At 44.5% G+C, this 24863-nt stretch overlaps 1 protein-coding gene across 1 annotated transcript in view; it reads left to right on the plus strand.

Moving 5' to 3' along the window:
• The window catches only part of AGMO (alkylglycerol monooxygenase), a 314856-nt gene extending 296685 nt beyond the window's left edge, over positions 1 to 18171 (plus strand). The window contains exon 13 of the mRNA XM_073629523.1: positions 17814 to 18171. Coding sequence (XP_073485624.1) covers positions 17814 to 17894 — 81 coding nt within the window. The 3' untranslated portion in view covers positions 17895 to 18171. The remainder of the gene's footprint in view (positions 1 to 17813) is intronic.
• Positions 18172 to 24863: the final 6692 nt, after the last annotated feature.

Consider the following 24863-nt stretch of genomic DNA (forward strand, 5'->3'; position numbering starts at 1 on the left):
GGGACAAGGTGCTTTGGGGACCCCAAAGCATCCTTCCCATGTTGAGGGCAAGCAGCCTGGTACGGTTCAGGAGGGGGGGCGCTCTCTTAACCCCCCCTTTTCCTGTGGAATGCCAGGTTGCGTGCTCAGATAAGAGTCTGGTATGGATTTTGGGGGGGCCTCTACGCCATTTTTTTTTACATTTTGGCGCAGGGTTCCCCTTAAAATCCATACAGGTCTGATATGGATTTTGGAGGGACCCCTATGTAATTTTTTTAAAATTTGGCACAAGGTTCCCCTTAATATCCATATCAGACCTGAAGGGCCTGGTATGAATTTTGGGGGGGCCCCCACGCAAATTTTTTTTTAATTTTTGGCTCGGGGTTCCCCTTAATATTCATACCTTACCCAAAGGGCCTGGTAATGGACTGTGGGGGGGCGGAACCCATGCCATTTTTTTCAATGAGTTTTATCTATATTGCCGGGACCCGACAATTGATTACAGCCGCAATCAATTTTAAATTACTTTTTTTCCTTTAGAAATGTAATTTTGCTGTGGTATTGTTCTAAACACAGGAAAAATGCGCCACTTTACAGGCATATTATAAACACCCCCCAGGCACGATATTTAAAGGAATATTTCATTTTTATTGTTTCCCTTTAAGCATTATTAAAATCACTGCTCCGTTTTTAAAACTTTTTTTTGCATTGATCCATGTACCCTGGGGCAGGACCCGGGTCCCCAAACACTTTTTATGGCAATAGCTTGCATATATAAGCTTTTAAAATGAGCACTTTTGGTTTTTCATGTTAATGTCCCATAGACTTTAACAGGGTTCTGCGGCTTTGGAATTTGCCACAAACACCGCATAATGTTCGTTGTTCGCTGAACCTCCCAACAACCAAAGTTCGGCCCGAACTTATGCTCGGGCCGAACCGTTCGCCTATTCCTATGGGGGGGGGGGAGTAGCAGAACAGCAATCTGTGAAACACTGAACAGCCCTAGGTAATCAACCTCTGCTACGCTGTTTACAGGAGCTAACTACATTTTACTTAGCAACCTCCTCTGAACTAGAAGGGCGCTACACTTACAACAATTTAAAAACTTTCCATATATTTTTAACAATTATGTCAGGCCATTGTAACCATTAGTCTACAAAAGTCTACTGTCTACATTTTGGCGCAGGGTTCCCCTTAAAACCCATACAGGTCTTGTATGGATTTTGAAAGGACCCCTATGCCATTTTTTTAAAATTTGGTACAAGGTTCCCCTTAATATCCATATCAGACCTGAAGGGCCTGGTATGAATTTTGGGGGGACCCCCAAGCAATTTTTTTTTTTAATTTTTGGCTCGAGGTTCCCCTTAATATTCATACCTGACCCAAAGGGCCTGGTAATGGACTAGGGGGGGGGACCCATGCCATTTTTTTCAATGAGTTTTATCTATATTGCCGGGACCCGACAATTCATTACAGCCGCGATCAGTTTTAAATGACTTTTTTTCCTTTAGAAATTTCATTTTGCTGTGGTATTGTTCTAAACACGGGAAAAATGCGCCACTTTACAGGCATACTATAGACACCCCCCAGGCACGATATTTAAAGAAATATTTCATTTTTATTGTTTCCCTTTAAGCATTATTAAAATCACTGCTCCGTTTTTAAAACTTTTTTTTGCATTGATCCATGTACCCTGGGGCAGGACCCGGGTCCCCAAACACTTTTTATGGCAATAGCTTGCATATATAAGCTTTTAAAATGAGCACTTTTGTTTTTTCATGTTAATGACCCATAGACTTTAACAGGGTTCTGCGGCTTTGGAATTTGCCACAAACACCGCATAATGTTCGTTGTTCGCTGAACCTCCCAACTACCAAAGTTCGGCCCGAACTTATGCTCGGGCCGAACCATTCGCCTATTCCTATGGGGGGGGGGGAGTAGCAGAACAGCAATCTGTGAAACACTGAACAGCCCTAGGTAATCAACCTCTGCTACGCTGTTTACAGGAGCTAACTGCATTTTACCTAGCAACCTCCTCTGAACTAGAAGGGCGCTACACTTACAACAATTTAAAAACTTTCCATATATTTTTAACAATTATGTCAGGCCATTGTAAGCATTAGTCTACAAAAGTCTACTGTCTACATTTTACAGTTATTTTAACCATAGGGTTGACTAATGTTTCTAAAGACTGATATCTTCTATCCATGACTAACCTTAGCCACCATACTGTATATTTCATGTCTCCTAATCTCAAAAACATGACCTAATGGGGTTATTTGAGGAAACATGTGAGACATTCTTCTCTAGATCAAGAATGGTGCATCTGTTGATCTTTCACCTTTACGTTTTATATATGTACATCATCTTTTATTAATAACGACTTTCCCATAGTACTCAAAATCCCTTCTTTTCTCTTTGACCATCAAGGTCGCTTTTTTTTTTTTCAGCACACCTGTTTGTCAGTGTATGTTTCCCATCTTTTCAACCTTGAAATAAATCATGTTTGTGCCGAATCCTCTTATTTGGAAGGATGTTGCAAATATAGTTTTACATTCCTCCTCCTTCGAAATGTTCAAGAGGAACTACAAAAAAGAAACAAAAAAAAAAAAATGTCATCATGATATCGTCTCTCTCTGACTTTGAAAAATCTGCTGAATCATTATATGAGACAGCAACAAGATTTAAACAAATGGGAAGGCCTTCAGTGAAAGGTCCAGTGAGAGTTTGTGGCCTATTTGATGATTGGAATCTCCTGTTCTGCCCTTGATTTATCATGTTCATATGAATATGAACGATGAGAAGAGGAATTGGAGTTGAATCTCGTCCATACTTTTATCACTTAGGGTCTGAAGTGGGCTAAATTATTACACGAAACTTGGAACACATAGCCGAACTTTGTCAATGAGGTGGTTTTGATCTCTCTTGAATTTTTTTTTTGGGGGGGGCAGAAAAAGAAAGAATAGACAAGTGATGTTGTGATGGATGGGTCTGTGGGACCAAGCTGGGATTTGTCATTGACTGGCCAGACACATGGATGCCTTGAGCTAAGCACTGATAGGAGAAATGGACGCATGGTCAATGTGACGGACCCCTTGGCACTCCGCCAAACGGTGCCTCCTGCCCACCAAACTCTTCCAGCAGACCGATACCTAATACCAGCCCTTTACCCCAAGTATCATACACATACAAGATGTAGAGGTAAAAACCAAAGGAATGACTTTATTGAACAGAAATACAGGTTTTTACACACTTCAAAAATAGGGGCAGTCACCATATGATCTATAAAATCAAATATTACGTAACCATTGTGGGATGTTTACCCCAATGTGTAATGACGTAAAGTTGACACAAGACTAATCACATCGCCAGGAGGATTAGCAAACAGACACCACACAATAGGTTACTCAATTAACAATGGGAATTCACATGTAGGAGGCACACAATGCAGAAATTACGCAATGGGAGAAAGACACTTAACAGTAAACACATAACACCTTTATAAACAGATTACACATGAAAAAAAAATAAAAAATTCGGCTGTACACCACCAAACGATCCAACATGACTTTATTGGTACATGAAAGTCATAATGACTGCCACCAAGACAAGGACACAGGAGAGGCGAAGCGTTTCACACTTGACTGGTGCTTCTTCTAGTGCAGAGATCTCATAAACAGTTTCCCTAGGTCAGTGGTCTCCAAACTGTGGCCAGATACAGCGCTTTGTTTGCCTCTATCTGGCCCTTGGGACACAATTCCTCCCACTGACACCAACAATGGGGCATAATTCCTGCTACTGACATCAACAACGGGGCACTATTTCTCCCACTGACACCAACGATGGGGTCCTATTCCTTCACCTACTACATGGGGACTACTAAGGGGGGTACTAAGGGGAGGAGTTGTTTGCATTGTTTACTCCCACTGATGCCAGGACAGTTTCTACTCCTAATGGCCACAGTCCAGCCCCCCCCCCCAGACAGTAAACTAGCCCTTTGTTTATGTCAGGAAAGGTTCCACCCGCTGATGATACTGTCTGACATTTGGCGTGCATGACTGTGGTCCACCAGCAGGTGTCTCCTGGGAGTCTGGAACTGCCAGGTGTAGTCATATAAAATATGATAATAGTATAGTAGTATCGTGGGTATGATAATTAGTAAGTACTCTTCCGCAGCAACCCAATTCTTCCAGAGAGATGCACTTTATTGACTTCCAACACAGAACAAAGTCCAAAGTCCACAGATGACAAAAATATCCAGCAGAGTATATCATTCAGAGTCCCATGTTCCTAGGTCGGTGCCTTCATACACAGACCAGCCTATACTAAAACTAAATGCCAGCTTGAATGTCCTCTCTGAAATACTAGTCCACTAGGAGGGAGTTTCTGCTAGGTCAACCCAAAATACTCTTTGATCTTATTGTTACCCCCTCAAGTCTAATTACCATCAATAAATACTTCTTTTATGGTCCTTTAAACAATGTACCCTTTGAAATGTACAATTAGGTTTACAGACCATACCTCACCTCACACACCTAGGTAGACTTGCATAAGATCAACACATCAAAGAGTCTTCAGCTGTCCCCTTGATATGTTAAAATTCAGTTGACTTGGACAATTCAACTGAATTTCTGGTCAACATGGCACTCCAATACAACATTATACATAAATCGGGCAACATATTACAACACCAGGGGAGCCTTCCCCTGTTGGCGGTATTATGTGATCCTTGGGCCGCAGTACTGGCGTCCACCAGCGGGTGGTTCCTGGCAGTGTGGGGCCGACATCATCTCCTGCAATCAGGCATCACCTGAGTGATTGCAGGAGGTGTGTATAAGTACCTGGCAGACACACTAATGCCTGGCCTTGGTATCTTTCCTTGCGCCCTGACCCTGAACCTGTGAAGCTCTGTATCTGCATCTGCACCTGTACCCTTACCTGATCCTGTCTGTTACCTGAACCCTGGACCCTGAGCCTTGTACCTGTACCCGTCCCTCCTGTGATCCATCCATCCAGCTGCTGACCTCCCGTTGACGACCCTGGCCTGGCCCTGTTTATGATTCTGGTATTCCCCTTTACTTGTATATATTCGTCTGTTATTATTTGTGGGTTTCTATTGGTGGTTGGTTGGTTGCACATTGTAGTATATTGGAGGTGGTTGTATTTATTCACTTATCTTAATAAATCATATATTTTCACCTTACCTGCGTTTGTTCCTCTGTTGCCGTCCACACAGCTCTGGTCACACCTGATACTTGACAGTTTAGAAAGTTTGGAGACCCCCTGTCCTAGGTGATAAAAACAAACTGGCAGGTAGTTTTACTCCCAGCATCTACCAAAAATCTGAAATATCACTTTTGAGTGGGCTGACCCTTGAAGGCCTATGTGCACAAGCCTACAGAGGAACTGGTAAATGTTTGCCTTCATCTAAGACATTGAAGTCACACTTCCCCTTTGTGGAACGATGCCTTATGTGCACAGTTGTTGATCACTGACCCAGAAATGGAGATAATACTTCAGTAATTCACCTTTCCCGAATTTCCCCCTAAGAATACCGATCAGAAAAAAATACAGATATTAATGACTTTTTTTTTTTTTTCCTGAAGTCCAAAAAACCTTTTTGCAGCTGTGCTGCATATCACTTTTCTAAACTGTTTTCCACTTAAAAATTTTATTTCCATCCCCACTCCTGCTTTTCTGTAGCAGCACAATAGATGTGGTTATTTAGTCCGATACGCAGACTTCCTGGAGACCCTAAAAAAAAAAAAAAAAAAGGAAAAAAAAAAATCGCTTTTAGAAGTATTTTCTTTCAACTTGGGCCGTATGAACGTGTAATTCCAACACTTATTTAAAACAGCTGGATATTAATGTCCGTTGTTAGGGCTTGCCTGTATTGTTGAGAGCCAGAACAGGTAGTCAGAAGTGGCAAGTGGGAAAATTATCAGCATCTGTGCTTCCTGTGTATTATCTCAAAAAAACAAGGCCTCCAGTGGGACGGACTAATACCGCTTCCATTAGCCAACTTCTGAAAACCTTCGGGGATGGATCTGGAGCATAAACCCTGGTAGGATACGGTTTATGGCTCAGAGGTTTGGAAAGAATCAGTTGGGGAGGTCCACTTCCTGGCAGAACACCGACAGAAATTCCCCAACCTTTAAGCAAACATATAGACTTTTGGTCTTTTTTTTTTTTTTTGCAATACTGCTGGAGATAGAAGCTTACTTCTTGAATAGGGAGCCAAAACCCTGTTCTGTAGTCCATTAATGGCGGAAATATGGACTTTGGCAGGCTGATTTATGAACGCTGGAGCGAAGAAAGCTGCGGTGAGAGCAGAGCTGGTTCTGCTTTCATTAGGAACAAGGGATTCGTTGCTTAAGGCAACAAATGCACTCTGGCTACAAATTTTTGGTACTTATTAGTCGGCTCCTTGGGGACTTGCTTGTTGCTGTCATTACCGGTAGTGTTGTTATTTGAACACTAGGGATAAGCGAAGTGATTTTGGCAAAATTGCGCCAGTGTGGAAACTGCATTTCAATTAGCTGCTTAGACAAAGTTTACTTTTACAAATAAAAAAAAAACGACTTAAAAAAAAAAAAAAAAATTTTGATGCAGGAATGTGGTTAACAACCAGGGTGACCGCAACATTTGGCCAGTGGAACAAAAATTGTTAATTTTGTTAGCACTCCCGGACCAGCGACGTACCCGTACGTCACTGGACTTTGGGTGGTTATACCAGGATGATCACTCCAGAGCTGTTTTTAGAACTGGCAGTCGGCTCCCTTGTAAAAGCAATTCTAGCTGTTAACTAGCGGCTGGATTGAATTATTACTAATCCGAAGAAAGACATAGTGAATTTATGTAACAATATTAAGGTGCACAATCCTTCATAGATAAGTATATTACCTATGGTCATTGGTTGGTTGGGTCATTGGTCGGTGGGGGGAGTGGGAAGGGGATAGTTTGAACTATGTTAGTTCTTGTTGATGGCCCTGTGTGGCCAACCCAGTAGGCATGTTGTCTATTGGGTCAGTGTTTATTTTATGTTTTGTATTTTGTGCAAAAACTCAATAAAAAAGAATTAAAAACAAAAAAAAAAAAAAAAAACTAGCGGCTGGATTGTATATTGGAGATTTGTGGGATTTTGTTTGGGTGTATATTAAATCAATAGGAAAAATTGATTAACCCTTTCATGACTAAGCCTATTTTTGAAATTTGGTGTTTACAAGTTAAAATCCGTATTTTTTGCTAGAAAATTACTTAGAACCCCCAAACATTATATATATTTTTTTAGCAGAGAATCTAGAGAATAAAATGGCGATTGTTGCAATATTTTTTATCACACGGTATTTGTGCAGCGGTGTTTTAAACGCAAATTTTTGGAAAAGTGACACTTTCATGAATTTTAAAAAATCCAAACAGTAAAGTTACCCCAATTTTTTTGTATAATGTAAAAGATGATGTTACGCCGAGTAAATAGATACCAAACATGTCACCCTTTATAATTGCACGCACTCGTGGAATGGCGACGAACTACGGTACCTTTGAATTTCCATAGGCGACGCTTTAAAATTTTTTTACGGTTACCAGGTTTGAGCTACAGAGGAGGTCTAGGGCTAGAATTATTGCTCTCGCTCTGACGATCGCGGCGATACCTCACATGTGTGGTTTGAACACCGTTAACATATGCGGGCGCGACTTCCGTATGCGTTTTCTTCGCTGCGCGAGCTCGCGGGGACAGGGGCACTTTAAAATTTTTTTTTTTTTTATTTATTTTATTTATTATTGTACTTTATAAATTGTGTTTAAATTTTTTTTTTTTTTACTTTTATTGCTGTCACAAGCAATGTAAACATCCCTTGTGACAGTAATATGTGGTGACAGGTACTCTTTATGGAGGGATGGGGGGTCTAAAAGACCCCCCATCCCTCCTTTACACTTCAAAGTATTCAGATCGCCGAAAACGGCGATTCTGAATACTGTGTACTTTTTTAAATTCGGCGCCATTGGCAGCCGAGTAAACGGGAAGTGACGTCATGACGTCGCTTCCGCGTTTACAACAAGAAGGCTGGAACAAAGCCGCTCGCAGCTTCATTCCAGTCTGCCCCCAGCCGCCGAAGGCAGCCGAACGGACACCGGGCCTCCCGATCGCACGGGAGGCCCGGTAACAGCGGCGGGAGGCGGCGGGAGGGGGGGATGTCCCCTCCCGCTCCTCCGGTATAACAGCCGAGCGGCTTTTAGCCGCATCGGTTGTTATACACAGGTAGCCGATCGCCGGCTGTAAACAACGGTACCGGAATGATGCCTGCAGCTGCGGGCATCATCCCGGTATAACCCCGGAAAGCCGAGTACGCATATATGCGTACGGTCGGTGGGAAGGGGTTTTAAAAAGTGTAAACTTTATTAATACATAAAAACAACGCAGTTGCATTAGAAAAGACTCATACAGTACAGTCCTTAAAGTTACAGCACGAGGATGTGGTTCCCAACATGTTTCGCCCTAAAATGGGGCTTCCTCTGGGGACACTGTCCAAATGAATATCAGAGCCTTCCCAAAATATATTGCATTTGATAATGGTTCAGGGGGTCAAGCAGACACCATAAGACCAAAGACCAAACTGCAGGCAATCACAGGAGGCATGAAAGGACCAGATAGTATAGTTTCCAAAAAAAAAAAAGTTTTTCAGCTGGAAACCACAAGGAGAGACATACACTCCCTACAGGACCTCAGATCATGTGCTGAGTGTCCCCAAATAGGAGTTTCTCATCCTCGTGTTCACTTTGTTTGCAAACTAGACTCCCTGGTCCTTTCATGCCTCCTGTGATTGCCTGCAGTCCAGTCTTTGGTATTAGATTATCTGCTTGACCCCCTGAACCATTATCAATTGCAATGTATTTTGGTAAGGCTCTGATATTCATTTGGACAGCATCCCCTGAGGAAGCCCTATTTTAGAGCAAAACATGTTGGGAACCACACTGCGTTGTTTTTATGTATTAATAAAATTTACACTTTTTAATTAATTTTTCTTATTGATTTAATATGCACCCAAAAAATCCCACAAATATCCTATATACAAATGAACCAAGGGATGTGGTGCTATACTGTTTGTATATCCAGAAACTGAGTTTTTTTCTTTAGAGGCTGGATTGCTTTTACAAGCAGTGGGAGGGGACATCCCCTCCTCCCGCCACCTTCTGTGGCTTGCTCAGGCTCCCCTCATCCCACCGGGAGACCCAAGGAACCAATAGGCAGAAGGCTTTAATCAGCTCTCCGCTATGGTAACTCAGAGCCGATGACCTGAAATCACTTCTGGTTTACCTGGATATCAACGGCGCCATTTAAAAAAAAATTGAAAGCATTTGAAAACACCAATCTTGGTGTTTTGAATGCTTTTTAAGGTAGAAGTAAACCCTCCTATTGTTTTCAGCGAAGGAAGCTGCCATCTTGGCCTCTGTTTAATCAAACTGCCATGATGCTGCACATGTGATCAGTTATGACACCAGACATTGGATGGTTTGACAGTTTGGTTGAGAGCACAACCAATGTGCCGCCACGTGCTGGAGATGTAACTGTTTTTTTTAAACTGTTAAATGGATGCGTTTACTTCTGCTTTAAGGGCAGAGGAGGGATCTGGGGTCTCATAGACCCCAGATCTCTCCTTAAAAAGTACCTGTCACATGCCAATTACTGTCACAAGGATGTTTACATTCTTTGTGACAACAATAAAAGTGATCAAGAAAAAACATTTTTAAAGCAACAGTGTAAAAATAAAAAAAATAAAGATATTGATAATTAAAAAAATAAATAATGAAAGTGCCCCTGTGCTCATGCGAATGCACGAGTTGGTCCTGCATTCACGCAAACAGCGATCGCCCCACACATGTGAGGTATTACTGCGAACATCAGATCACGGGCAGTAATTCTAGCACTAGACCTCCTCTCTAAATCTAAAGTGATAACCTGTAAAGGCTTTTAAACTTCGCCTATAGATAGAAAAATTTACATCGTTTGTCAACGTATGCAACTTTAAAGTGTGACGTGTTTGGTATATATTTATTCGGCGTAACATCATCTTTTATATTTTACAAAAAAATTGGGTTATGTATTGTGTTTTTTTTTTTTTTTTTTGCATTTCAATTCAAAAAATTTGTATTTTTTCCCAAAAATTGCGTTTGAAAAAAATAATGAAAATTTCTGAGAAATTAAAACTCAAAATTCTTTATCATTCACTATGTTTTCCTTATTGTATTCAAAAGTTTCTTTATGTACATTTACAGGTTACTTACAATTTCTTTAATCTGTGACCATCCTAATCAGTTTTTGGACTATAAAGTAGGCAACTGTGGAGCAAAGATTCCAAGTTAACAATGGCTGATAATCAAGAACACTTTCAACACATTTTAGCTCCTATAAAGTATCTAAGTAGCAAATAAAAAAAAAAAAGTCTGCAGCTATTCACAAATTTGGTATTCCTCAAGCAGAATTCTCAGGGACAGCAGTGATAAGATGTTTCTTATTCCATTATGTCATTTCAGATTTTTCTTGCTGATTAACCTATCATGCCCACAACTGTGTATAGAGCTAAATCAAGCTGATGCTAGTCAAAGATAGGCTGAAGATCAGTGGTGGTTGGTGCTCAATATTTTTTTTTTTGGGGGGGGGCTGCAAACAAACCTGCCCCCCTCGCACTAGCACCAACTGCCCCCCCCCTGCGCGGGAGACGGCCGGCGGTAATCAGTGCCCCCCCTTGCGGGAGATGGATGGTGACTTACCTTAGGAGGCAATGCTGCTCCTCGCTCCAGCTTGCGGAGGGAAGAGCCGGGGCCGTTGCTTCTCCTCCCAGCTGAACAGGAATGGGGGCCTGAGACCTGATTGGCCGGAGGTCCTAAGACTCCCTGGCCAATCGGGTCTCAGGACCCGCTTCCTGATTGGCCAGGTGGAGAAGCAGGAAGACCTTAGCGAATATTAATTCGCTATTGTCACACAACTGGGTGGGCTCAGGGCGCAGTGTTCTGTGCCCCGAGCCCACCCTTTTTTGAAGCCAATTAGAGCCTCAGGCTCTAATCATGTGCCTAAAAAAAACCTCATTGAAATCCATGCGTCTGGCACCCTGCATGTAAATTAGGGGGGGGGTGGGGGCGATGCTCTTGCGCTCCTAATGGAGCAGCCACCACTTCTGAAAGTAATGAATGAGGAGATATCGGCCCACGGTCTACAGCAGTAGTCTCAAAACTTGCGGCACGGGGGCCAGATGTGGCCCTTTGTTTGCCTTTATCCGGCCCTTGGGACACCGTTCCTCCTACTGACACCAACAATGGGAAACCATTCCTCCTACTGACACCAACAATGGGGCACTATTCCTCACACTGATAGGAAAGATGGGCACTTTTCCTTCCACTGATGCCAATAATGGGTACTATACCTCCCAATGACACCAACAATGGGGCACTATTCCTCCCACTGACACCAATGATGGGGCAATATTCTTCCTACTAAAAGATGGGGCATTGTTTACTGCCATTGAAACCAGGACATTTTCTACTCCCACTGACCACAGCCCCCCTAAAGTCTAAAAGACAGTAGACTGGCCCCTTGTTTAGAAAATATGGAGACCCCTTGTCTACAGTACCAAGACCCACTGCTGCTTTTAGCTAATGGACTGAAGCAGCACATGTGATAAGAGAGGGACTGACCCTGTCCCATAAAGATTGTCCAGTATGTTGGAAGATCCCTGCTATTAAAAACTCTATCGCCTGCCCCTATAGAGACAGTTCTTTATCTGAGCATCCCATTGAGCCATCAAGATAGAGGCTGGACATTGTTTTTCATGGCCAGCCAATCTCATAAATATATGGGCTTTGATGTACAAAAAAATGTTCAACATTCTGGAGTGATTATTATTATCACTGCTATTATCATCATTTAGATATGTGGACAATAATAAGCACTGTTATTTAAAAAAATGGCACAAAGGAGAAGGACCTTGCATAAATAAGTAAAAATCATCTAATGCCCTGTACACACGACGGAATTCCGCTAAAGCTTGCCTTGCATACTGTATCTTGGAATTTTCCAGGCAAACCATTATTATTATCTCCATAGAAGAAGTAATCAAGCACCAGGAATATCCACCCAGCATCCCCCTTCAGTGCTCTACAATTATTACCATCCTTGCTCCTCCAATGGCAGAAGGCTGCTTTAGATTCTTCTTATGCCCCGTACACATGATCGGAAATTCCACCAGCAAAACTCCGATAAGAGCTTTTTGTCAGAAAATGCGACCGTGTGTATCCTCCATCGGTCTTTTGCTTGCGGAATTCCAGCCAGCAAAAGATTGAGAGCATGTTCTCTATTTTTCGGTCGGGAAAAGCTCCTATCTGAAAAAGTCCCTATTCCCCCAAACCTCCTCTTTCTATCCGAAAATGCGATCGTCTATACAAATTCCGACGCGCAAAATTCCCACGCATGCTCGGAAACAATTTGACGCACGCTCAGGAGCATCGAACTTCATTTTCTCGGCTCGTCGTAGTGTTGTACGTCACCCCGTTCTTGACAGTCGCAAGTTCAGAGAACTTTTGTGTGACCGTGTGTACTGTAGGCAACAAAAGTCTTCCAGGTTCGGGACCTACAAACGTAGGAATATTTTCTGATCTAAGAGGGGCATACTGTAGACATGTGCAATCCGTCTCGTTCTGAATTAGTTTTTTGACGAAATTCGACAAATTCGTTAATTTGGAAATATTAGAATTAACGAAAAGCCATTTAATTACTGTAATTATTCCGAAATTAGAAAATCCAAAAATTCAGAAATTCGAAAATCCGAAAATTTGAAAATCCAAAAATAAGAACCAAAAACTGAAAATTCAAAAGAACGAAAATCCGTAAATAACAAAAATCTGAAAATTAGAAAACCCAAAAATTAAAAAATCAGAAATAATAACTAAATAACTAATAATAACTATTATTAACTATTAAATTATAGGTATTGAAATTTCCTTTCAAAATTGGCTGTTAGTAAATGTAATGGATACAAATTTATCCAAAGTTATGAATTATCCGAAATAACAAATGCCGCATCTAAACAAATGAAACGTAACAAATTAATAATAAATAATAATAATAATAAAATGTTATTATTATTATTTATTATTAATTCATTAGGTTCCATTTGTTTAGATGCGGCATTTGTTATTTCGTATAATTCGTAACTTCGAATAATGTCGTATTCCTTACGTTCACTAACAGCCAAAGTTGAAAGGAAATTCCAATACCTATAAATTAATAGTTATTATTAGTTAGTTATTATTTTGGATTTTTGAAATTTGGAATTTTTTGGAATTTTTAGATTTTCTTACTTATTTTCAGATTTTCGAATTTTCAGGTTTATAAATTTACGAATTTTCACATTTATGAATTTACGAATTTTCAAATTTTCGAATTTATGAATTTTCAAATTTATTCGCAATAACGAATTTCGGTCATAACGAATGACCCGAAAGACAAACAAAAAAACAAATGAAACAAAAATGAACACATTTTTTGGCAGTGCACATGTATAGCATTCTGTAGGTTCTATAAACAGTGGGAGAGGTCACTGGCAGCCATATACAATATACTGTGTGTATATATATATATATATATATATATATATATATATATATATATATATATATATATATATATATATATATATATATTTAGCAAAACAGGAAGTGTGAGGCTGTCAAAAGAACCAGCGTCCCATTGGAAGATTTCCCCCCTGTTCCTGTTCTGGTGACAACCTAAAATGGGTTTGACAAGCCCTGCTTTGCCGATCTCTCCCCCCAGCCTCTGTTGCTCTCATCCTCACTGCGGAGCAGAGAGTCTGCAGCACAGTACTGGATGGAGGGCAGGAGCGGGAGCTGTTTCAGTTAAACTTTCGGGTTAACCAGCAGGTTATTGTTTGCTAGGATGCCATGCGGTCCTAGCAACCAATCACCAGCTTGTTAATGCGAAAGGTTATGTGAAGGGGACAGAAGACACTGCTATGGGGGGGGTGGGGGGGGGGGGTAGAGGACACAACAGTGTGTGTGTGTGTGTGTGTGTGTGTGTGTGTGGGTGGGGGGGGGTGATGTGAAGGTGACAGAGGACACTGTTTTGGGGTGGGCACAGGACACTGCTACTGCTATGGGGGGGGGGGGGGTGAGGTGATGTGAAGGGGGAAAAGGACAGTGCTTTGGTGCTTTGGGGGGGGGGGGAACAGGACACCAGGACACTAATGTGGGGGGAAGGGGGCAGAGGACACTGCAGTGGGGGATGGATGATGTGAAGAGGGCAGAGGACAGTATAGTTGGAAGATACTGCCAAGGGGGTAGAGGACGCTACTGTATTAAGGGGGGCAGAGGACACTACTATAGGGGGGAGGGGCAGAGGACACTACTGTGGGCGGGGGATGATGGGAAAAGGGGGCAGAGGGCAACACTGTGGGGGTGGGGGAACAAAGGACACTACTGTGGAGGTGGGGGGGCAGAGGGCAACACTGTGGGGGTGGGGGAACAAAGGACATTACTATGGAGGTGGGGGGGCAGAGGACACTACTGGTGGGGGGGCAGGACACCACTGTGGGGGGATGATGGGAAAAGGGGGCAGAGGGCAACACTGTGGGGGTGGGGGAACAAAGGACACAACTGTGGAGGTGGGGAGGGGGGCAGAGGACAGGACACTACTGTGGGGGGGGCAGGACACTACTGTGGGGGATGATGTGAAGAGGGGGAAGAGGTCACTACTCTGGGGGTATGATGGGAAAAGGGGGCAGAGGGCAACACTGTGGGGGTGGGGGAACAAAGGACACTACTGTGGAGGTGGGGGGGGCAGAGGACACTACTGTGGAGGGGGGGCAGGACACTACTGTGGGGGGATGATGTGAAAAGGGGGCAGAGGACTCTACTGTGGTACTGTGGGGGGGTGATGTGAAGGTGGGCAGAGGACACTACTGTGGGGGTGGGGGTAGCAGGACACTACTGTGGGGAATGATGTGAAAAGGGGGCAGAGGACACTACTGTGGTACTGTGGGGGGGTGATGTGAAGGGGGGCAGAGGACACTACTGTGGGGGGAATGATGTAAAGGGGGGCAGAGGACACTACTATGGGGTGGGAGTGATGTGAAGGGGGGCAGAGGACACTACTGTGGGGGGGGGGGATGATGTGAAGGGGGGCAGAGGACACTACTATGGGGGGAGGATGTGAAGGGGGGGCAGAGGACACTACTGTGGGGGGGATGATGTGAAGGGGGGCAGATGACACTACTATGGGGTGGGAGTGATGTGAAGGGGGCAGAGGACACTACTGTGGTACAGTGGGGGGGGGTGATGTGAAGGGGGGCAGAGGACACTACTGTGGGGGAGAATGATGTAAAGGGGGGCAGAGGACACTACTATGGGGTGGGAGTGATGTGAAGGGGGGCAGAGGACACTACTGTGGGGGGGGGAATGATGTGAAGGGGGGCAGAGGACACTACTGTGGGGGGGGATGATGTGAAGGTGGGCAGAGGACACTACTGTGGGGGTGGGGGTAGCAGGACACTACTGTGGGGGATGATGTGAAAAGGGGGCAGAGGACACTACTGTGGTACTGTGGGGGGGGGTGATGTGAAGGGGGGCAGAGGACACTACTGTGGGGGGAATGATGTAAAGGGGGGCAGAGGACACTACTATGGGGTGGGAGTGATGTGAAGGGGGGCAGAGGACACTACTGTGGGGGGGAATGATGTGAAGGGGGGCAGAGGACACTACTGTGGGGGGAGGATGTGAAGGGGGGGCAGAGGACACTACTATGGGGGGGATGATGTGAAGGGGGGCAGAGGACACTACTATGGGGTGGGAGTGATGTGAAGGGGGCAGAGGACACTACTGTGGTACTGTGGGGGGGGGGGTGATGTGAAGGGGGGCAGAGGACACTACTGTGGGGGAGAATGATGTAAAGGGGGGCAGAGGACACTACTATGGGGTGGGAGTGATGTGAAGGGGGGCAGAGGACACTACTGTGGGGGGGGGAATGATGTGAAGGGGGGCAGAGGACACTACTGTGGGGGGGGGTGATGTGAAGGTGGGCAGAGGACACTACTGTGGGGGTGGGGGTAGCAGGACACTACTGTGGGGGATGATGTGAAAAGGGGGCAGAGGACACTACTGTGGTACTGTGGGGGGGGGGTGATGTGAAGGGGGGTAGAGGACACTACTGTGGGGGAATGATGTAAAGGGGGGCAGAGGACACTACTATGGGGTGGGAGTGATGTGAAGGGGGGCAGAGGACACTACTGTGGGGGGGAATGATGTGAAGGGGGGCAGAGGACACTACTGTGGGGGGAGGATGTGAAGGGGGGGCAGAGGACACTACTGTGGGGGGGATGATGTGAAGGGGGGCAGAGGACACTACTATGGGGTGGGAGTGATGTGAAGTGGGCAGAGGACACTACTGTGGTACTGTGGGGGGGGGGTGATGTGAAGGGGGGCAGAGGACACTTCTGTGGGGGAGAATGATGTAAAGGGGGGCAGAGGACACTACTATGGGGTGGGAGTGATGTGAAGGGGGGCAGAGGACACTACTGTGGGGGGGGGGGGAATGATGTGAAGGGGGGCAGAGGACACTACTGTGGGGGGGGGATGATGTGAAGGTGGGCAGAGGACACTACTGTGGGGGTGGGGGTAGCAGGACACTACTGTGGGGGATGATGTGAAAAGGGGGCAGAGGACACTACTGTGGTACTGTGGGTGGGGGGGGGGTGATGTGAAGGGGGGCAGAGGACACTACTGTGGGGGGAATGATGTAAAGGGGGGCAGAGGACACTACTATGGGGTGGGAGTGATGTGAAGGGGGGCAGAGGACACTACTGTGGGGGGGGAATTATGTGAAGGGGGGCAGAGGACACTACTGTGGGGAGAGGATGTGAAGGGGGGGCAGAGGACACTACTGTGGGGGGGATGATGTGAAGGGGGGCAGAGGACACTACTATGGGGTGGGAGTGATGTGAAGGGGGCAGAGGACACTACTGTGGTACTGTGGGGGGGGGTGATGTGAAGGGGGGCAGAGGACACTACTGTGGGGGGGAGAATGATGTGAAGGGGGGCAGAGGACACTACTGTGGGGAGAGGATGTGAAGGGGGGGCAGAGGACACTACTGTGGGGGGGATGATGTGAAGGGGGGCAGAGGACACTACTATGGGGTGGGAGTGATGTGAAGGGGGCAGAGGACACTACTGTGGTACTGTGGGGGGGGGTGATGTGAAGGGGGGCAGAGGACACTACTGTGGGGGGGAGAATGATGTGAAGGGGGGCAGAGGACACTACTGTGGGGGGGGGAATGATGTGAAGGGGGGCAGAGGACACTACTGTGGGGGGGGGAAATGATGTGAAGGGGGGCAGAGGACACTACTGTGGGGGGGGGGGGATGATGTGAAGGGGGGCAGAGGACACTACTGTGACACACAAGGTGTTCTTCATGTCGTCTTTTTATTAGGGTCTTGATAGTTTTTTGTAGAGGGGCACCACCTCCCTCCCCTCATATGGGGATCTTTGATTTTTTCCACCATGTTGTCCAGGTAGATCTCAACATCTTAAAGGTTGCCTACCCCTAATTAAAAATGTGGGATTTTCTTTTACTTTTGGTGATAACGGTAAACAGGACAAATAGAGAGGGTGAATCTCCGTAACAGGGGCACAGACAGCAATAAAAACCTGACAGGTGTTCTAATCCCTCTCTACGCTATCCAAAACTAAAAAAAAAGTTTTGCCTTTGGCTATACTTTACAAAAAAAATGTTAAATATAGTTTTATATTTTTTTTATTTACTCATTTTCAGGTAATATTTTCCATCTGTGCGGCTTCATGGGGCCTGAAAGCTATCAGCCAGAGAATGTTCAAGATGAAGAAAGAGGACTGAGACTTCACAGAGTGTCAACACGACTCGAGACTGCTACTCGTCGCTCTCAAAAGGGCCGTAGACGGTCTTGTGAAACAAATAATGATGGTACAGCATCAGCACTTCACCTCGCAACATCTCTGCTCTGTCATCACAGGGTTATGGGGTGAAATTCCATGTTAATGATTGACAAATTGTGCCCAATGAGCATTTTAATTTTTGGTAATGAGATGTATTACATTGAATATTTTTAACTGTATATAGAATTGATACTTCAATAAAATAAAAAAAAAATGTATTTTCTTTTTTTATATAACTCAAATTATTTTGCTACAGTACGGAGGTAAATTGAGAAGGAAAAGAAGAGTATGAATAGATCTTTAATAAGTGACTTCCATTGGTAATGTAAGCTTCCACTTTGGGGAGATGTCCTGGTGTGAGTCCAGGCTGTGTGTACCTAATAAGAACACCCACCTCTGGGCCTAGAGGGTTGGACCTTCTTGCAATCTATGTGTTTGGAGGCCGTGTGCCTGAAGTAGTCCTATTCCAGAGTCAGAGTTGGAATGGAGATACAGAAGAACCTCCTGTTTTGTGGCTGCATTCCTCCAGTGGAAGCTGTAAGCTTCTGGATGCTGAGATTCACTCAGAAACTGCTAGCCAGAAATTCTGTAGGAGCCCTGGATTACGTTGGGTTTCCTGTTTTCTCCTGTCCTCTACTTTGACGTTCCAATTAAAAAGTTTGGAAATGAAATCAGGGGCTGGACACGCTTTTATTACATATTACAAAAGAACTGCTTGGAGACAAGGTATTGTTAGGATGGAGTCAAGGCCGAGGCCCTTCAAAGTAAAGCACTGTAGAAAAGAAACATTATTAGGGCCTGAATCTCCAGCTTAGGGGAGGCTTAGAAATCCTAGTAGCTGCAAGAGTAAGTGGATGTAAGTGCTCCCAGGAGAGGGTCACCTCACATGACCCTCCCCTAAATAAACGCCCCCTACATGCAAATACAGACTTAATTCCTTAAAGCTGCGCTCCAAGCAAAAAAAAGTTTCCCCATTCAGTGGTGCTGTGCCCGCACTGCACGGGTCATATGCTTGCTTTTGTGTTTTTGTCTAGAGGATTGGGGAATGGAGATAAACGTACCTAATCCTCCGATCCTCCCTGAACAAGACCGGTCTGTGTGGCTCCTAACACCCCCCCCCCCGTGCCGTATAGCAGTCTTGTGCAGTGGACTGTTCCTGATGTCATCACGCCCATAGACCTTCTCTGGACATGAGGACATCAGAAACAGTCCACTGCTGGATCATGGGGGAGCGTCGTTTGCAGGTGGAGCAGGTGATCGGGTGAGTATAAGTTTTCTCCAATCCCCTAGAAAAAAACAAGCAGTTGACCCATACCCATGCAGTGCAGGCACAGCCCCACTGCAAGGGAAAAAATGTTTCTCCGGAGTTGGGCTTTAAATGGACATTTGGCTCTCCCACTGAGCAGGTCAATAACCCTGCCTAAGTTCTGATACCCATGGAACTTATACAGGTTTGGACCCATGCCGTTAACAGATGAATGGAGTGGTGGAGAACACAACGAAGGTGAGTATAAGTTGGGGCCTCTAAAAGAACTTGTCACTGTGCCGGTAAACGGGCAAAGTGACAAATTTCCTTTAAAAGCTTTTGCACACCAGCACTGCCTACAAGCTTGTTGGCAGTCTCTGTATGAATGACTACGACCAGACAGTTCCATCTCTGCTACCTTCTGCTGTCTGGGCTAGGAAGCTAATGGGAACAGAGGTGTGCATGCACCACTACACAGGTTGGGAACTCCTGGCACAGCAGTAACCTGCTTGGGCATGCGCGTTTGTGCGTCAACGTGTGTTCTCGTGAGTTACGCAGAAGCCTACAAGACCCAGCGCATGATTGTGCAGAACTGGCCCCAAACGCCCATTTAGGAAATGACTAGTGACTGTAATTGCGGGCTGATCTTCAGCTATCTGCGATGCTTGTTCTTGTGTATCCAGATCCTGTGCTACTTTGATTACCTGTTACCGACTCGGCTTGTTCCTGGACTTCTTTCTGCCTATCTTGTGATTGTGACCATGGCTTATTAATAGACCTCGCTCACATTTGATCTCCTGTGTATGACCCTGGTCTGGCTCCTAACTTCTCTACCATCTCCAGCTGTACAGCTTACCTGTCTATGACCTCGAATTGGCTACAGACTACGTCTCTCATCGATTCCTTGTTGCTTACCTGTATATGATCCTGGCGCTCCAGACTATGTCCCTCAACCATTCCATGATTTCTTCATGCTTACCTTGGTATGACCTTGCTCAGCTTCAAGACAATGTCTCTCTTCTACCTACTTGTCTGCTGCCCCTCCAGACCTGCCTTACAGTCACTACTCATTTCCATTTAAGGAAATGAGTAGTGACTGTAATTGCTGGATGATCTTCAGCTATCTGTGATTCTTGTTCTTGTGTATGCTGATCCTTTGCTACTTTGATTACCTGTTACCGACTCGGCTTGTTCCTGGATTTCTTTCTGCCTGTCTCGTGATTTTGACCTTGGCTTATTAATAGACCTCGCTCACATTTGATCTCCTGTGTATGACCCTGGTCTGGCTCCTAACTTCTCTACCATCTACAGCTGTACAGCTTACCTGTCTATGACCTTGAATTGGCTACAGACTATGTCTCTCATCGTTTCCTTGTTGCTTACCAGTGTATGACCCTGGTGCTCCAGGTTATGTCCCTGATCCATTCCATGATTCCTTCATGCTTACCTGTGTATGACCTGGCTTAGCTTCAAGTCAATGTCTCTCTTCTACCTCCTTGTTTGTTGCCCCTCCAGACCTGCCTTACAGGTCCTCTCCTGTAGCCTCAGACTGCCTGCTACAGATCCTCCCTATGGTATCTCTGAGACTCATGTCTGCTGCCTAACTTCACGGGCAACTATCAACCATCTGGATCCCCAGCATCCGTCGTACTTTGTTCCTTGTACACCCTGTCACCATATCCAGTTGTGTTCAGACCAGAGCCACAGGGGAAGGCTTCTACCTCTTTGGCCTCCAACTCTCCAACTAGGTAGGTGACTTCAGGAAAGTGTAAAGCTCCTGTTAGATGGCAGCTGCTGGTCTCATTCCAGCATCCTGGTTTGGGCTAAGCTGCACTCTCCCTGTCTGACTGTCTACCTGCAGGTTGATTGGTGTAGACACAGCCTCTGGATGGAGACCAAACCTGATTTAAGCCTGCTAAGCCCTTTGTCCCATGCTTGTGATATTGTTTGCAACACAGGCTTCAATATCCCTGTTTGCCTGCCTTTTTCCTGTTCCTTGACCTTTACTTTCATCTGATCCCCACCCTGCCAGCTAGTTTGGATTTTCTTGTTATCAACTTCGGATTGCACTTTGGGCTACACTCTGAACTCAGCCTGCCTTTTGACCACAGATTTGTTCCTGATTACTCTCTGATCATTAGATGCCAAAACCTGGACTGCCATTGGATCACTCTGCATCTCTGGCAACTGCAAGTACCTGTTTGCTGTGCTTAGCTTGCGCCTCCCCTGGCATGGTAGCCAGGCACTATAGCATTGTGTATAAGACCTTGAGGCAACCAAGTATCAGTAGACCTGGTTGACTTATGGGAAAGGGGTCTGCTATAGGTGAAGAAGTTATAAAAAAAAAAAACTTCTGCTGTTACTCATATCTATCTTAAGAAAATAAAAGACATAAAATAAAGAGAATATCTAAATTAAATACATCCCATTTAAATCAAGTCTAAATAAAAAGGTTACAGTAGACTGAACTGTAAACACCTGCACTTTGTAAAACTTCCTTCCTGTCCACCTCCGGTGGAGAGCTTTCAGCTGAAGAACTGAAGACAACAGGTTCCAGGGACCCGACTTCATCCAGGAAAGCCGTCCACGCCTTGACTTGGAGGAGCATTACATACAGCGTTAGAGCACCGGGCTCAGCCAAATAAGTCCCTGAAGCCAAAATACAAAGAGACTGACTGACTGCTGGAAACTGGATATGGATATTGAGTGCACTTTAATAACAGCAGCAAAGGAACATTTTAGAAGTGTTTAATAATAGTTACATTTTACACAGACAGAACATTGTTCAAACTCCAAAGAATAGATGAGCATTTTTTTTCCCCTCCTTTTTGTACCTGTTTCCATGATCTAATACATACATAGATGGGAAGAATTGCTCTATTGTGATTCTCAATATAACAGACAGTGCAATCAGCATCCTTACTGAACAGTTAGTGGGTGGGGCTTTCCTGCGCCCAAGTGTGGAGACCAGGAGCGAGCACTCACTAGTGCCCTCACCGGCAGGCAGAGGCTGCGGTCAGGTGACATGGGCGTTATGGCAGTGATCTAAATTTAAAACCGACATTTCCTTGAGAAAGAATTGTTGACTCTTTTGTAATCTGTGGCCAAACTCTTACATTCTTGACACCTATTCACTACAGACACACTTCTGTTAGACTTCACCCTTTCCTAGGTGTGAAGCATTTTTGAGCCGCAAAGTTTGTACCAGTCTCCACCAACCCATCAGACCTGTCACCTCACTTCCACAATTTGTATGTCACTTTTGGATACAGGAAGCACACACCTCATTAACTTATGCTTGTTCTCCCCCCGAGGCCTCATAACAACTCTCATAACACTCAGGCTAGGTCCTTAGGTATTTGTGCTGCAAGAATGGTCCCAGTATGTGGGGAACTGGTTCGCTCGCTAGTAAAGGGGCTAAGCATCAAACATCTTCACTACCAGAGTATCCGACTCCCTGGTCATGTCACCCATTTCCTGGCTGGTTGGTTGCTTTAGCACTGGACACAAGTACGGTAGTCATTAACAACAGCAATATTGCCTCCTTAGGACAGCTATCTGCTTGTTAGACCTCTATACTGTATCTTCTCTAACTTCTCTTGTCTCTTTGAATAAGCCCTGTTCTTTGATATGCCATGCATGCACCCCTCTAGTAACTTCAGACCAAGCAGATTGGCTTAATAATAAAGTTCTTTTAATAAAGTAGTTTGAAGGTAACAAAGGAACAGTCTTTTGTTCACACACACATTCTCTAAGTGTCCCCGTTGTAGTGCCCGAAGAGGTAGTCATACCTTAATTGGGTAGTAAAGTCCACTAGAAGTCCCTTGCAAAGCAAGAGTCCAAGGAAGACAGTAAATTAGTAGCAATAATCCATAGGGGGTAGTAAATCCATAACTGAAGGCATACGTCCATATAAATCCCAAAACCGTTAGGGAACCCTGACATAAGGAGCACTCAGCAGCAGAATCACTGCTACATCCTGACCAATCAAACCCCCATGGGACTCAGTGAGCCCATATTTATATAATGTTTCCTACAGAGGGAAGTGTTCCCCTGAAAAGGGCGACACAACCTGTCCAGAAGAGTTGACCCTGGCCTCACAGAATTCACCACCCCAGCGGAGCCATCACAAATAGCCCAACGTGTGTATTTCAATACACGGGCAGGCAAACATCCAAACAGTCAGAACTCAGGGAAACAACAAAAAACATTCAACTAGAAACCTCTTGTGGAACCACCAACTTAAAGCTACCCCAGTTATCGGAAAGAAGCTAGAAGTTGATATTGTTTTACCTGTAGTTGTAAATTGAATGATCTTTTGTCAGTGTAAATTCTTTCAGAGCCCTTGACCAAAAAAAAGCCTAGAGCCTAGACTTGCATTAAAGGAAACCTGCCATGATGGTTGATTTCACAGGCAGGGCTAGCATTACAGGCAAGTCTGGAAAATGTAAAGCTGGTGGACAACTGACCATCATACCTATATGAGCATGTTGGACATCCCATTCCATGGGCATTAAAAAAGAGCCGCCCCCCCCCCCCCCTCTTTGGAGCTATAACAGTTCAGTTTCCAGTCTTTTCTGAAGGCTTTCCACAAATTTTGGAGCGTGTCAGTGGAAATTAGTGCTCATTCAGTCTAAAGAACATTTGTAAGGTTGGTTGTATTGATGTTGGGTGAGGAGACCTGGTTTACAGTTGGCATTTCAATTCATCCTAGAGGTCTTCAGTAGGGTTGAGGTTAGAGCTCTGTGGAGACCACTTGAGGTCCTCCACACCAAACTCCTCAAGCTATTTCTTCATGGAGTCGGTTTTATACATAGGAGCACCTTTGTTCTAAACGGAAAAGGGGCTTCACCAAACTGATATCACAAGTTGTGAAATGAACAATTTTCTAAAATGTCTTTGTATGCTGGAGCATAAATAACACCCTTCACTGGAAACACCTGAACTCAGTTATTTGGAGCGGAGTCCACATACTTTTGGCTCTATAGTATATCAGCTGTGCTTGATTACTCAAGGAATGCACTTTACGTAACATCCTACCAAAATGTACATAATCTTTATTGAAAGTCATGTCTTCACTTTACATCTCCAAGTATGATAAGTCCAAAACGTAGTCATTCATCTTTCACGACATGTTGTAATTACATTGTACTGTAAAGTATATCTAAACCCTAGAAGAAAAATGCAATGTAATGTAGCTTACTAGTCCCTTGATGTGGTGCCTGCATTAGTTTTCATTTTTCAGGCTAAGAACATTTTTAACACCAGCAGAAAATTCCTGTTGATCTTGCCAGAACTGTAATATCTCTGCTACGTCCTGTGAGACTAAATTAAAGCACAAATAATTTTTCTTCTGCAAACCACTAATCTCTCTACCCCCTCATGTAATGGAGATGAAGAGTATAGAACATTAGTCCAGCCTGGGTGACAACCATACAGAAGCTCCCTCCATAGTTACAGCAAAGTGAGTGAGTGCAGTCACCGAGGAGAAGTAAATGTGTTATTCTCATAAGTACCAAAAAAACAAAGAAAAAGGCCTAAAAAAATGAATACATGTACCTCACCTAAACATTTTCATTTGGAGGTTTAAATATGCTTTTCAAGAGCAAATCCATATAATTACATACTGTAGTTGGTAAGGTTGAATAAAGAGACCAGTCTATC

Source organism: Aquarana catesbeiana, linkage group LG05 (genome assembly GCF_042186555.1).
Source record: "Aquarana catesbeiana isolate 2022-GZ linkage group LG05, ASM4218655v1, whole genome shotgun sequence".
NCBI lineage: Eukaryota > Metazoa > Chordata > Amphibia > Anura > Ranidae > Aquarana > Aquarana catesbeiana.